Here is a 15,735-nt window from a genome sequence, read left to right on the forward strand (position 1 = left end):
GGAGGACCTGGATAAAATAGGGGAGTGGGCATTAATGTGGCAGATGAGGTTTAATGTCGATAAATGCAAAGTAATGCACTTTGGAATTAAAAATAAACAAATGGGTTATACAATTATGGGTATGCCGCTAGGGAAGTCAAAAATGGAGAAGGATTTGGGGGTCATTGTAGACCACAAACTGAAAGGTAGCTTGCAGTGCCAGGCTGCTGTAAACAAAGCTAGCAGGGTTTTGTCCTGTATTAAAAAGGGGATGTTTTGCAGTGACAAGTCTATAATTTTGCCACTTTATAGATCATTGGTTCGACCTCATCTGGAGTACGCGGTCCAGTTCTGGTCACCAGTACTAAGAAAAGATGTCCTTGAGTTGGAAAAAGTCCCGCGGAGGGCAACCAAACTAATTAGGGGTATGGAGGACCAGAGCTACGAGACAAGGCTACTAAATGTAAACATGTTCACATTGGAGGTGAAGTAACCTGAGCCAGCACTACAGGAAGAGGCCCTGAGCTGAAAAGGGAAGTTCTCCCCAAGCATGAGAAGACATGTCACCCTTAAAGGAAACCCATTACATCTAATTAGTGATTCAGTTGTATTACAGCTAGCTCTCTTGTCAATTTTGTTTTTGAAGGTTGTATTTACTATTAGTTTTAATCCAACATCGTGTCATAACTGTGAATTGTTTAATTTTCTTTATAGAAGAACATGGGCTCAATTCAGAAATATTTTAACACCAGCCTTAGATGCTCTTTTTTGTAGCCTTGTGACTGTAGTTTCCAAATTTCATTGAAAATGACTGTCATTTTTTAACATATATACTTCTCCAAGTGTGTTACCCTTGTAAACAGAGCCTCAGGTGTGTTACATTTTACCATTAAAGAGACCAAGGAAAGAATGCAACGAATCTGGGTGGTGCCCTATTTAAGTGAAGATAGAGTTCTCTGTCATTGTGAGATTTGCCAATCTATGGCAACCATTTGAATAATAATAATAATACTTTAGTCAGGCTAATATAGCTGGATCCCAAAACATGTTTGTCTTTGATTGTTCTTAAAAAATTTTTTTTTTCTGCAGGATAGATGTGCATTTGGTTAGATGTGTTTGATGCCCTGAATAAATTGTGATATTTTGGACCCTAAAGGAGTTCTAAAGTCACAGCATGTTTTGCTCTTTTATAACATCAGCATTGTAATAGGAAAACATATTGTAGTTGTTTTTGATAATAAAAGCTTACTTGAAAAATTCCCTTTTATGTAGTGAGTGCTGCCTTCTGTCTGCTTGTCATTTTGAACAACTTCCTGGATTCCCACCTTTGCATCTCTTTCCCTTCTGTTTGATGTGATGTAGTCTAATTTTCTCAATACTACATAGCCCATAATGCATTGCTTCCAGTGAGCAATACAAATATTACATTGTTCAGATGTTGAGTTGTAGTTCAGAAGGCATTCACTGTGAGTTATGACACAAGAAAGTGCATATTCACAGGGCTGAGTGAAATTGTGTCAGTGCATTGAGAAAGTACAGCCTATAGGCATCTTTAATAAGTATGTTTCTAAATTTCTAGATCGATATGGTTATTAGGCGTGGGATAGAACTTATGGAAATTTAGAATAGAAATACATGTTTATGTTAATTTTTGACCACGGATACCTCTGACCATGGGCACGGATGGGGAGGGACCAGAGGAGGCCTAAAATGGGGCACCACGGAAGTGAATGAACACAGGCATCAGGAGAGAAAAGAGCAATCAAAGAAAGCCAGATATTCAGGGCTTGAAAAATTTGATAGTGTCTCACCAGTCAGTCAAAAATTTCACCAGTCAGCGTGACCGGACTATAGCCTTGCAATTTATGTTAAAAAAGTTTGGGGACAGATAGAGCTTTCTTTTGGAGGTATATAATCACCACGGGGTTTTTTTTTTTTTTTACTATATAATTAAAAAAGTACCATAAATGTAAAAAAAAACAAAAAAAGAGACGCTCGATCGCTTGACTGTAAAGCTCCCGGCTGGCTGTGTAATTACAACGGCCGGCCGGGAAGCGGCTCGTCGGGCTCCACCGTCTGCTCGTCACAGACGAGCAGACGAGTGGATTTTTCAAGCCCTGCAGATATTCTATTAGGAATGACACCACAAAATGTACTTAGTATCACATAGACCAGAGCTATAAAAAGCAGTGAGTACTCTTTAGAAACCAATATAGATAATATGCCCATATGGGTAAATACGAACCCTTTTTTCCCCATATGGCTCCAAGAACTGTAAATTATTATATTACCTGATACTATCCGTTTTAAATCATCACTGCATAGTCTGTGACCAGCAGTTTGGGCTTCCAACACCCCCTATAGACAAAGACATTATAATGTATTTTAACCTAAAATTCCCATTTTAGTCGGGCACTTATAAAACATAAGAATGTCATATGTTTAATAATCACAATTCCTTCAAACAAAGAGACCTATATAGGCACATGAAGCCTTTTCGCATGAATATAGAGTCATAGAACAAAAAAGTCTCAATAAGTTTTCTTACCAAACATATGTCCAAGTCTTTTTTCTCCCTCCTGAGCTCCATCCATCTGAGAGTGTCCATTTCCTCCCACTCTTATGTACAGTAAATTAGGTAATAACTAATGGGAAGTTAGCTGTTTAAAAGTGAATTACCCATGATTACCAAAACATATTTGGGCTTTTTAAGTAGATAATGTAAAGAGTGCACAAGAATCAATCATAATCATCTTCCATCAAAGTGGAGTAGTTGTGTAAGTTGTACAATGTAGGAACAAAAAGGTTTTAAATTGTGACATACAGAGGCATATACAAATGACATTTTGGAGGTGAAAACTTCATTTCTCAGAAGTTACTACAAGTTCTAAAAGAGATTAATATATAGGGCAAACAAAGTGAGAACAAGATAACTTGAAACAACTGAAGGGTAAAAAGACTGGATATGTCCCCATCTCTAGTCTTTGACAGAGACATTCACATGGCTGCTACTGTCACCAGTGATCTTTTTAGCAATCTGTAAAGGACATTCTTTCCACTGACCAACAATGTAGGGAGCATTCTTCCCGCTGACTACCAGTGTACAAGGGCCCTTCTATCACTCACCATCAATGTATGGGGTCAATTTTCCATCAACCATCAATGTTAGGAAGTACTAAAAATTTTACTGTCAGTTTTTTTCTGGATATTATTATAATTTTGAGCAAACATTTTAAGACTCATACATACAGGATTAACGCCCATCTCAGAAAAAAATCTCTTCCCGCGTGATGTGGACACTTCTTCTTGGCTGTCCCTTGGTCTTCTTAGGATCCGGATGAGATGTGATGTCATCGTAAAGTAAAAGTAGGGGACAGGCCAGACAGGGACCATCTGCTTCACTGATGCACCTGTAAATGGCGCTATGTAGGGACCTGGAGGGGGGACTTAAGTGACCATAGCTTGCATCACCTGGTAACAAAAAGTAAAAACCCTGCTGGGTGAGTTAGAAAGGTGTGGGAGGGAGGGATCGGAAGGTCGTATTTTGCCTGGAGTGGGGCTTTACCATTTAGGAGTAACCCATCCTAGTTATGTAGTATTACATTAATTCAAATACCTTTAAGTATTAAGTCACCCACAAATACAAAATATGCACAAAATAATATATTACAAATATTTTACATCACATGTAGCATCATCTATAAAACCATTTACTGGGTCTCAGAATGCAATAGCATTTGATAAAATGTTAACTTAGCTATAAAACTTGTCTAATGCACCAATCACATCAATTCAGGCATTTGGAAATCACCAAAATGTATGTAGGTCCAGAATGAATCCAAAACTAGTATTAGTGTTAGTTATTAGTATACGATAGTCCTCTGTGTTACGTTTTAGTGAGGTAGTGGGGTTGATTTACTAAAGGCAAATAGGCTGTTCACCTTGCAAAGGAACTTGTACTTTGCAAGGGAATTTTTCCTTAGCTTAGTAAATGTGTTGAAAATTCACTTCGCAAGGAATACCCAATCACAAGCAAGGACAACAAAACAAATTGTATTTTTGGTTGCACATTATCGGGTGATGGATGTCAGCAGAGCTTTACCTCTTTCACTAAGCTAAAGGGAAACTTCCCTTGCAAAGTACAAATTCCCTTCCAAAATGAACATATTATTCGGCTTGAGTAAATCAATTCGAGTGCATCCTCTGCGTGGATTGAGATGAATAACCCAAATCCAGAAACTATAGATGCCCGTTAGAAAGGGTTATTTTGCAATGTGGCTGAAGGACATCCAAAAGCAAAAAACAAAGGTATGTCAACCTCATGACATCATATCTGTTGCAAGTACTGCATGCAAAATAGTGTATATACCCTGTTTCCCCGAAAATAAGACCCACCCTGAAAATAAGGCCTAGTACTATTTTTGGGAATTGCTAAAATATGAGACCTACCCCGAAAGTAAGACCTAGTTGTGACCATTCCCAGAGCCGGTGGTGGCATAAGTGGGAACTTGAAGAGCCACAGGAGAGAATCAGCTGTGCCAACGAAGCCAGCGCTAGAGGAAGCGAGGCGGCACCGGAGGCCTCCTCTATAGCGCCGGCTCCTGTTACAGGCGGAGTGGTACCAAATGCACTCCGCCTGTGAGGAATCGATAGTGAAAGTGCTCTTCGCTCATTCTGGCCAGTGATTGGTTAACAAATTGCTCTTGGAAAGGTACGGCACCCCTGATTGCACTGAACATCATATTTGTGTACATGAATACATGTAGACTTTTCTACATGAATAAGTGCGGATTGTTGTACATTAAAAAAATAAATAAAACCTAGCACGAAAATAAGACAGTGTCTTATTTTCGGGGAAACACGGTACTAATAGCTGGTGAAGTTCTTACATGCAATGTCTCGAAACATCATATCCTCTGTAAATGATGCATGCAATACTGTTTACGTTCTTGTTGCCAACCAAAATTCATGTGTGATGCAGACATCCAATTCCTACTAGGATTTTAGGTTCTATCCCACCGTTTTAGTATGGTATTTGCGAGTAGTTGAAATATGCAATTATGCATGTTGGTGCAATGTAACCAACCTTTGACTTGGGCTTGGCTGACCAAAGGTCTATGCAAGTTACATAGTATTTGTGGTTGAATAAAGACACAGGTCTATCAAGTTCAACCTTTGTGTGTCTATGTATGTGTTATGCGTGCATGTGTATATATGAGTCTCTGTGTGGTCTTAGTTTTTGTACCCCTGTATATTACGATCTCTTAGGATGGTATCTAATTGATTTTTGAGTGAATCAATATTCTAGAGATGGTTGCCTCTAGTCTTTTTTAGGGAGTTTACAGTAAAAAGCTTATTGGTGAAGTTCACAATGCGATACCATGGTTAAGAGAGGAGGACCCAGCTAGAATGGTGCCACACATGGCCATAGCATCCTCAGTGGGTTCTGACTACATTATTGTTATTTGTTACAATATAAGTATTTCATATATTGTTGTCTTGTAGAGTAGCCCTGGGTGTCAAAAATGGTAAGCACGGCACATCACTTATTATTTTATGTGTTCTTTATTTACAACATACTGCTTAGGTTAGCCAGTTAGGTTAGTTTGTCTTCCCAGAAGACTGAGAAAGGCAGACATCATCCATTCCACTAAAATGCTGTGTGTTGTCAACCCACAACAGAACTTTAGGGCCGAGATCTTTTCTGGCAGAACAATTAGTATTTTTCTGCACTTACATGGTCTTCCAAGGGATACAGAGATGTACTTCATATTTATTTGTATATAAAAAAAAAACTAAAATTAAAAAGCTCAGCAAAATTAAATGCGTTATATTACCTCTCTAGTGGGCTGTGCCTCAGATCTTCACTGTCTTCAAGAGTTTCGGCAGCTGATGAATATTTAGCACCCAACACATTTCCAGATGTTTTAGATGTCTGGTCCCCTTCTGCACACTGTGGCTCTTTATATTGCCCACTACATCACTACTGTGTCCTGAAGATTGGAGGCAAGTATTACAACTTTTTTTTCACCTCTGTCGTAGCACAGCACAATGCACAGGTAATCCACTACCATGCATTGTGGTGCTCTGCATCACAAACAAATTGTTCAGTTGCATTTAAATGGGCTGTCTTAATGCAAAGCATGTTAGGGCATGTGCATTAACACAGTGAAAAAGTGTGAATCCAGCCTTCAACAAGACAAAGGCAAAAAAAACTCATGAGCAGAGTTTAAGGAGAAACTTTGCTGTTCAAAACAGAATATCTGTAACAAGCTGTATTATGTGCTCTATGCAGTAGTTGCTAAATGGTCACAAAGTACAATTTGTGAGACAACGTTGGGTTCCATGTTTGACACCTTATTTTAATAGAAAATTAAGGAAGTACAAAAAAATGGAAAAAATTAGTTAGGGTGAAAGGGAAGAAGTAGGGGCTGTATCTATCCATGGGTCACTCAGATTCAAAGATCAATTGGACTTCCATCTGAGGCGCTTAGACGGTTCAATCCAATAGAACCAAGACTGAAACCACATTTTAAAGTAGGGTGTCAGTGTTGGTTACCATGGTAAAGGAATGCAGGAGCATGCAGCTTTAATGAGGTAAAGCACTTGTAAGTTTTCTGCGGCTGGTTTTATGCTAGATAAAAAAGGAGGGTTTCTTTGCTTTCATGAACTCTGTAAACATGTAAGATATATTCTGCACGTGCTTCCAAAAGCTTCAGACTATGGGGTCTATTCACGAAGCAGCCGAAGAATCTAGCCGTAGCTTCGGCCGATCCTTCGGCTAGCTTCCGCCCCAGGACCCCTTCGGTTCTACTGAAGGTTGCTGTATGGGCTATTCACTATGGCCCGTAAAGCTCCCGAACTTGGCCAAGCGGCTCAGTCGAACCGAGCGCATATGCCTCGGCTGACAGCCTGCTTCTGACAGCTGGGCGGAGCCAGCCGTGATCTTACGGCTGGCTCTGGCCACTTGCAGAGAGATCAGCATCCCTGGTTACCAGCTAACCAGGGACACTGATCTCCAGACAGCAAACTCTCCCGGGCGCTCCGGGAGTCTCCTGCTCCCGGCCGCCAAGGAGAGAAACTCTGCTTTTTCTTTTTTTTTTCTTTACTCTGACACAGAGCCGTGTCAGAATAGAAAAAAAAAGAAAAAGATTTTTGCCCATAGGAATGCATTGCTAGATTCCTATTGGCTATTTCAATTTGCAATAGCCAATAGTAAACTAGCATTGCACCCGCACTCTGCTGCGGTTCTCCATCAGGTCCATCAGCAGAGGGCAGGTGCAATGCTAGTTTACTATTGGCTATTGAAAATTGAAATAGCCAATAAGAATCTAGCAATACATTCCTATGGGCAATTTTTTTTTTCCTATTCTGACACGGCTCCGTGTCAGAATAAAGAAAAAAAAAGAAAGCAGCGTTTCTCTCCTTGGCGGCCGTGAGCGTGTTTTTCTACGGCAGCAGAACCGCCGGCCAATAGAAAACTGTTGGGCGGAGCTAGCTGTCATTGCTAGCTCCGCACAATCGTTTTCAATTTTTTTGTACTTTTTGAACTATTTTTCTGTTCTGCTCGGTACCTCTTAGGGACAGAGCAGAACAGCCGAGCTGAATGGCGTTCAGCGGCATTCGGCTATTCACTCACTGCTGTTCGGCATCTATGAGAATAGACCGAACAGCAGCGTGTAGCCTGCCGGAGGTTCGGGTTAGCCGATCCAGATGTTGGATTGGCTGAGTCGAACTCCTCCTGCACGATGTACGGCTGATTTCAGTCGTACTAGCCTGAAGTGAATAGCTGAACAGCGTTCGGCTCACTTCACTTCAGGTCGGTCTTTCACTCGGCTGCCTACGGCAGCTTAGTGAATAGACCCCTATATCTTACATGCATCTTTCATTTAACGAGAAAATATGTAGGCTACTCCTTACCACTGACTCACACCTCAATGTGTTTGGTATTGAGGGATTCAGTAATGAAGCAGAACTGGGGTCTATTCCACCTCTATAAAAGGAAAAAGAAAATTACTATTGGATAAATTATGGTAACAAAACATACTACTTATTCCTGTTTTCCTTTAAAATGTGGTTCCCAAATCATGTATCTGCCCACTCAGGTATGCCCTTTTAAATACAATTGCTGGAAGAAAAAAGGATAAGACATACTTAACGTGGCCCTGAGACACACAAGCCCTCTCTGATTAAAAAAAAAGGAATTTAAAGATGTCTAGTAAGGTAGTAATGGCTCCAAGGCCTTCATCCTAATCTTGGTTTCACTAACTATTGAGTCACTGGCCATGGATAAGCATGCAGCATGGGAAAGCATGCAGCTAGTGAAGCTTGAAAAGTATTATTTCCCATCCTGTATGCATGTTTCAGGTCAGCTGACATGAGCAGTCCTGGAGTTTGCACTTTTTAGTTACCATTCATCGGGGGCAGCTTTTTTCCTTGCATGCTCACATTAAAGTCACCTTCCTATTATGCATATCTATAGATAATCCAGGCAAAGTATATCCACATACATATAGGGAATCTAAAGGTGACAAATACAGAAGCATAGAGCTGGCATTCTGCACCTTTTCATTTGTTTTGCAAAATCTTAGGTTATTATACAATACTATATATTTTTGAATTATATGGTGTGAGAGTTTAAAAGTTTGCTTAGCAATTTCATGACTATAATAGTTGATTTGAGAACTAGCTCAGAAGTCCCCTTACCTATTTAGCCACCATATGTGCCTTTAAGACTCTAGAGATTAACATCACTTATATCTTCAACCCAAGTCAAAATTTTGCTTTTTTTCTAGCCAGCTACCCCTAAGCCTGTATTTCCCTGGTGTTTCCCATTTCTTGCAACTCAGTCCTCAGAACATTATGTGTTGCAACACTGGGGCAAGTGTTTCCTACTATTTGTTCCAAAGCTGTGGAGCCATCTGTTAAGTTAAACAGGAAGTCAGTTTGTCTCTCTCTCCCGGGCTTGCTTTGCTATTTTGGGAGATTTACTTCTCCCTAGTAGAAGGGGGCCTGTATGGTCTTACTTAGGGACTCTACATACGTTCAAGACCAGAGCTTCTGTTTTACCCATCTGCCACTGTTTGAGGTGTATTCATTATTAATGGAGCCAGCAACGGCTCCTACTCAGATATGCAGCCTTGCCTGGGCAAATGAGACATTCTTCAGCAAATTGCTTTCGTTTCTGATTGCTGATTGTACGCGTGTCACCAAACTGACTCAAGGTTCATCGATGCATGCTCAGTAAATTAAAAGGAACATAAGTATGGATCAGCCGAGAGAATGAATTCTGTGCCTACAATGACCCAAGGCCATTTAATTTTCTGCTTAATTTTGTTGCAGTCAGTTTGCATTTTGGGTTATTATGCAGTAGAAAATTAACAATAAATAACAAATTTGGTCCTCCTGTGCTACTAATGATATTTCTTTATACATCTTTGTAATTCTGTTTTTCTGTATAAAAGGCTCAAGGTCTGTTCCTGTCTGATACCTAGGCAGGTACAGACAGAAACAGAGCAAGGGGGATATTTTAATAATTGTGCTTATTAGTTTTTAGTTCGTTTAAATAAGTATTAATAGTCTTTGAATTCTAATTTACAGATAATCATAGAAACATGGAAACAGATGAGGTGCAGGATATGGCCCAGATGTCAGGTGAGGTCACTGCAGAAATCTATTCTAAAAGGAATTTAGTATTAAGATATACAATGTGAAAAAAAGACATGGTGAATATTACAAGATATTATGGTTTCTGACAATAAAAGAGAGATTATACTAGGTAAAGTGTATGGAAAACTATATATGGTTTGTACCATGGTACATGGCTTTGATTCCAAAGTATATAACCTACACTGTAGATATGATAGAAAAAGTTCAAAGTTGCAAAGATGTAAAATGTTTATGCACATTTTGTGGTGTTTGATGCATGTCAGCACAGGACAGCCCATTAATTTCAATGGGCTGCCCTACACGTGATCAATGCAGTAGGGAAACTCAAGCAGCTGTTTGAACTGTGAGCTTCACATTTTTTTTTACAGCGTGTCATGCTTCAACACACGGGCAAAGATGTGCCCATTTTAATGTGTGCGTTGTGGGTTTCCCTACATTGTGTGAATGCGTGTTGATCCACATGCTATGGCATGTATTCACACGCATGGCAAAGTGTGAACGGGACCTTGAAGAAACTAAGAATATTCACTGAAGTGATGAGCTGACAGTTATTGATTATTAGTCTTTTCCAGAAAGCTAAGTTTTAAAAATTAGTGCAGTTTTTCTTTTGAAACACAATCTCCATAGAAATTTTATTTTACTGCAACATTTCTTTACTTTAAAACAGAAGCTTTAGTCTTACTTTACTTTATTTATAATTGTAAGGAATTTAAGCCTCTGTTTTATACTAAACTTGCCAGTTTATACTAAACTTTAGGCTAGCTTCAACCAAAACTGAAAATCCATTGGGGACACCATCATTTTAATGGCATTAGCAGCTGAAGTTCTTCTGGAGAAATCTTGCCCTGGTGTCCCTAAAAGATATATGAAGACTTACAGGGTTATTCACAAAGCTGCTGGAGGCAGCTGAGTGAATAACGTAGTTGAAGTGAACAGAGCCGAACAACGTTCGGCTATTCACTCCGGCTCAGTATGGATGATTTCAGCCGTACATCAGCTGAAATCAGCCGTACATCGGATGCCGAAGTGCAGAGGGACTTCGACTCAGCCGATCCAACATCTGGATCAGCTGAGCCGAAACTCTGGCAGGTCACTCGCTGCCGTTCGCTCCTATTCTCCGATGTGTCTCCATTGGTGATTTTCCTTCAATTTCATCAGAACAGTCATTTAAGGGTAATCTGCCCTGTGACGCGTCCTACAGCACTAAAACCTGATGGCTTCTAATCCCTCCCTCACTCTATAGAAAAGTAATAGTTTTCCCTGGAGTCACATTTTAAGAGTACAGTTTCTGGTGGAGGTGGCATTTAACCCTTTTTCTTCCAACGTCGTATGCCATACAACACTGGCAGCAGGCCCCTCTAAACAGACTCCAAGCGGGACTCTGATTAGCTGGGTAAAGCCCATGGTCGGCTTTATTCAAGAAACGATTGTGGCAGCCGAGCTACCACTAGATTGTATCTAGGGGCCAGTAAAGAATGTGCCCCGCCCCACACCCCTGCCTTGCGGGCCTGAGACCGGCATCACAGGTGTCGGCGGGTGAAAGGATTTGTTCGCTGATCCCCTCCCCGCACAATGGAGCCGGAAACTACACTGATTCAATCACTTCCGCTTCCTCAGCTGTCATTCCCCGGCTAGAAAAGTTGGGGAAGAAGCTATTCAAGCACTTGAGTGGAAAGGTGACACTAGGCATCTAATAGACTTCTAATGTCACCTTAAAGAAAACCTGTCAGCACTAATATGCTATCACACAGCGGGTTTGTAAGCCACCTATGTGGTAGCAATGACGTAAAGTAAAAAAAAAGTAAAAAAAGTTTTAAGAAATAAAGTAAAATAAATAAATTAGAGGTGCACCGAAATGGATATTTTAAAAACGAAACCGAAATAAAAAAATTGTCAGGCCGAGACCGATACCGAAAATGTTTTTTATTTTAATTCTTTCAAAATTTTTAAATATTTTACTTTTATTTATTTTTTTATAAAGTTTTTCATTTTTTTATATTTATTTTAATTTATTCATTTTTTATTAAATATTTTTATTTTTTACTTTACTTTTAGTGGCTTTGGGGAAATATCAGAGATCCCTGATATTTCCCTTTTACAATAGAAAAAGAGATTGAGGACACTGAGTCCTCTCTTTTTCTGTATCCCCTGTTATCAATGAACAGGGATCCTCGATGAGTGTTACTGTTCATTGATAACATGAGGGCATGGTATGATTACTATAACTACAACTATAACTATGAATGAACAGGAGGGGATGCAGATCACTACCATTCATTCATAATTGAGGAACTAGTACACATACCATGTCCTCAATTATCCACAAATCACTGATCGCTGAGCGTTTGTACCTTGCTCTCCTCTATGACACGCTGTCACAGGAGGCTGATCGAGCGGTGTAGGGAGGAGAGCTCAGCCTCCTGTGACAGCGCGGCCTGTCTCTGCCCACACTCCGCTCTGCCGGACTGTGTTAGGAGGTGATCACTACTGAAGAGGATGCCGAGGCTGCCTCTGAAATTGGCAAATATGGCTCTTACTGCTGCACAATGAAAAACATTTTTAAAAAGTTAACTTAATTTGTTGGCATAATTTCCATTGAAGGGAACCTGTCGGTCTACTTCAAATTGTGGACAACTCTAGGTGCCTGTCACTTTGGGTTTCTTGTAAATCTTCTGGGACCCCTACTATTTGGTGTGTCACATTAAAGGAATTTAGGGTCAAATTATTTGCTTTCAAGTGACACATTCATATTCATATCTAAAACAAATACGATTTTCAATACATTATACATCCTTCTTAACGGTGACAACTTCCGCTTGCTTAGGATTTACAGACGGGACAGAAAAATAAAGCAATTAGTTCTGATTTTAGTATATATTCTCTCATTATGTAAATTGCACTTCATAACTCCTAAAAAAATTGTTTACAATTTCTATGGGGTAGTAAGCGAATCTAGAGCCAGTTGGACAGTGCACCAACAAAAATATTTTTGGTCCCTGATTTTTTCAAAGCATTATCAATTTGGAAACCTGTTTACTATAAAAAGCTGTGAGAACACATGTGGGTTGTATTACTGTACTGTAAAAACTGGATTTGTTTAAACTACAGCAAAATATGACTTATAATTAATAATGTATAATTAAACATGTAAATGATCCCAAACAGATCTATACTGCAACTAAACGCCTTTTTCAGATATAATTTAAGTGTCATGTAAACACTTACTGGTTGCATATACACATTATATTAATTAATGAATCCTAACCTTAGCTGCCCAAAGGTCTCTGCACAATATAGCCACAGACCTTTAAAGCATGTTATCACATTATGTGATGGCACCGGGGTCTTTACTACTGCCAGGTCTACTGTGTGCATCACTAAACAATTTAGGGAAGAGGGTAGATACCAGGCTGCAGCCTAAATTTTGATAAAGATATAGGGGTCTATTCACTAAGCTGCCGAGGGCAGCCAAGTGAAAGACCGATCTGAAGTGAAGTGAGCCGAACACTGTTCGGCTATTCACTTCAGGCTGGTACGGCTGATTTCAGCCGTGCATCAACTTGCTTCGCGTGGCTTCTGGTCGGCCGAACATGCTCAGCATGTTCGGCTGACCCGAAATGCAGAAGGAGTTCGACTGTGATGTTGGATCGACTCGAGATGTTGGATCGGCTGAGCCGAACCTCCGGCAGGCTTCTCACTGCTGTTCGGGCTATTCTTAAAGATGCCGAACAGCAGTGAGTGAATAGCCGAATGCCGCTGAGCGGCATTCGATATTCATTTTTTATTAAATATTTTTATTTTTTACTTTACTTTTAGGGGCTTTGGGGAAATATCAGGGGTCTAAACAGATCCCTGATATTTCCCTTTTACAATAGAAAAAGAGATTGAGGACACTGAGTCCTCTCTTTTTCTGTATCCCCTGTTATCAATGAACAGGGATCCTCGATGAGTGTTACTGTTCATTGATAACATGAGGGCATGGTATGATTACTATAACTACAACTATAACTATGAATGAACAGGAGGGGATGCAGATCACTACCATTCATTCATAATTGAGGAACTAGTACACATACCATGTCCTCAATTATCCACAAATCACTGATCGCTGAGCGTTTGAGATGAGTGTTACTGTTCATTGATAACATGAGGGCATGGTATGATTACTATAACTACAACTATAACTATGAATGAACAGGAGGGGATGCAGATCACTACCATTCATTCATAATTGAGGAACTAGTACACATACCATGTCCTCAATTATCCACAAATCACTGATCGCTGAGCGTTTGTACCTTGCTCTCCTCTATGACACGCTGTCACAGGAGGCTGATCGAGCGGTGTAGGGAGGAGAGCTCAGCCTCCTGTGACAGCGCGGCCTGTCTCTGCCCACACTCCGCTCTGCCGGACTGTGTTAGGAGGTGATCACTACTGAAGAGGATGCCGAGGCTGCCTCTGAAATTGGCAAATATGGCTCTTACTGCTGCACAATGAAAAACATTTTTAAAAAGTTAACTTAATTTGTTGGCATAATTTCCATTGAAGGGAACCTGTCGGTCTACTTCAAATTGTGGACAACTCTAGGTGCCTGTCACTTTGGGTTTCTTGTAAATCTTCTGGGACCCCTACTATTTGGTGTGTCACATTAAAGGAATTTAGGGTCAAATTATTTGCTTTCAAGTGACACATTCATATTCATATCTAAAACAAATACGATTTTCAATACATTATACATCCTTCTTAACGGTGACAACTTCCGCTTGCTTAGGATTTACAGACGGGACAGAAAAATAAAGCAATTAGTTCTGATTTTAGTATATATTCTCTCATTATGTAAATTGCACTTCATAACTCCTAAAAAAATTGTTTACAATTTCTATGGGGTAGTAAGCGAATCTAGAGCCAGTTGGACAGTGCACCAACAAAAATATTTTTGGTCCCTGATTTTTTCAAAGCATTATCAATTTGGAAACCTGTTTACTATAAAAAGCTGTGAGAACACATGTGGGTTGTATTACTGTACTGTAAAAACTGGATTTGTTTAAACTACAGCAAAATATGACTTATAATTAATAATGTATAATTAAACATGTAAATGATCCCAAACAGATCTATACTGCAACTAAACGCCTTTTTCAGATATAATTTAAGTGTCATGTAAACACTTACTGGTTGCATATACACATTATATTAATTAATGAATCCTAACCTTAGCTGCCCAAAGGTCTCTGCACAATATAGCCACAGACCTTTAAAGCATGTTATCACATTATGTGATGGCACCGGGGTCTTTACTACTGCCAGGTCTACTGTGTGCATCACTAAACAATTTAGGGAAGAGGGTAGATACCAGGCTGCAGCCTAAATTTTGATAAAGATATAGGGGTCTATTCACTAAGCTGCCGAGGGCAGCCAAGTGAAAGACCGATCTGAAGTGAAGTGAGCCGAACACTGTTCGGCTATTCACTTCAGGCTGGTACGGCTGATTTCAGCCGTGCATCAACTTGCTTCGCGTGGCTTCTGGTCGGCCGAACATGCTCAGCATGTTCGGCTGACCCGAAATGCAGAAGGAGTTCGACTGTGATGTTGGATCGACTCGAGATGTTGGATCGGCTGAGCCGAACCTCCGGCAGGCTTCTCACTGCTGTTCGGGCTATTCTTAAAGATGCCGAACAGCAGTGAGTGAATAGCCGAATGCCGCTGAGCGGCATTCGGCTCTGCTGTTCTGCTCGGTCCCTCAGAGGTACCGAGCAGAACAGAAAAAGAGCGAAAAAAGTTAAAAAAAGTAAATAGAAAACGATTGTGAGGCGCTAGCAGTGACAGCTAGCTCCGCCCAATAGTTTCCTATTGTCCGGCGGCTCTGCTGCTGTAAAAATAAAATTAAAAAAAATCTCCCGGGTGCTCTGGAGAGAAACACTGCTGTGTCTTTTTTTCTTTATTCTGACACGGAGCGATGTCAGAATAGAAAAAAAAAAAGAAATTTTCCCATTGAAAAGCATTGGTACATTACTATTGGCTATTTCAATTTGCAATAGCCAATAGTAAACTAGCAATGCTTTTCCATGGTGATGTTCTTTTTTTTTT

At 40.1% G+C, this 15,735-nt stretch overlaps 1 protein-coding gene across 1 annotated transcript in view; it reads left to right on the forward strand.

Annotated features, from left to right (window-relative positions):
• Positions 1-15,735, forward strand: part of IKZF1 (IKAROS family zinc finger 1) — a 133,952-nt gene that overhangs the window by 16,503 nt on the left and 101,714 nt on the right. The window contains exon 2 of the mRNA XM_018558053.1: positions 9,580-9,633. Within this exon, the coding sequence (XP_018413555.1) occupies positions 9,580-9,633 (54 nt within the window). The remainder of the gene's footprint in view (positions 1-9,579; positions 9,634-15,735) is intronic.

Source organism: Nanorana parkeri, unplaced genomic scaffold (assembly GCF_000935625.1).
Source record: "Nanorana parkeri isolate BGI_ZX_2015 unplaced genomic scaffold, ASM93562v1 scaffold317, whole genome shotgun sequence".
NCBI classification, from domain to species: domain Eukaryota; kingdom Metazoa; phylum Chordata; class Amphibia; order Anura; family Dicroglossidae; genus Nanorana; species Nanorana parkeri.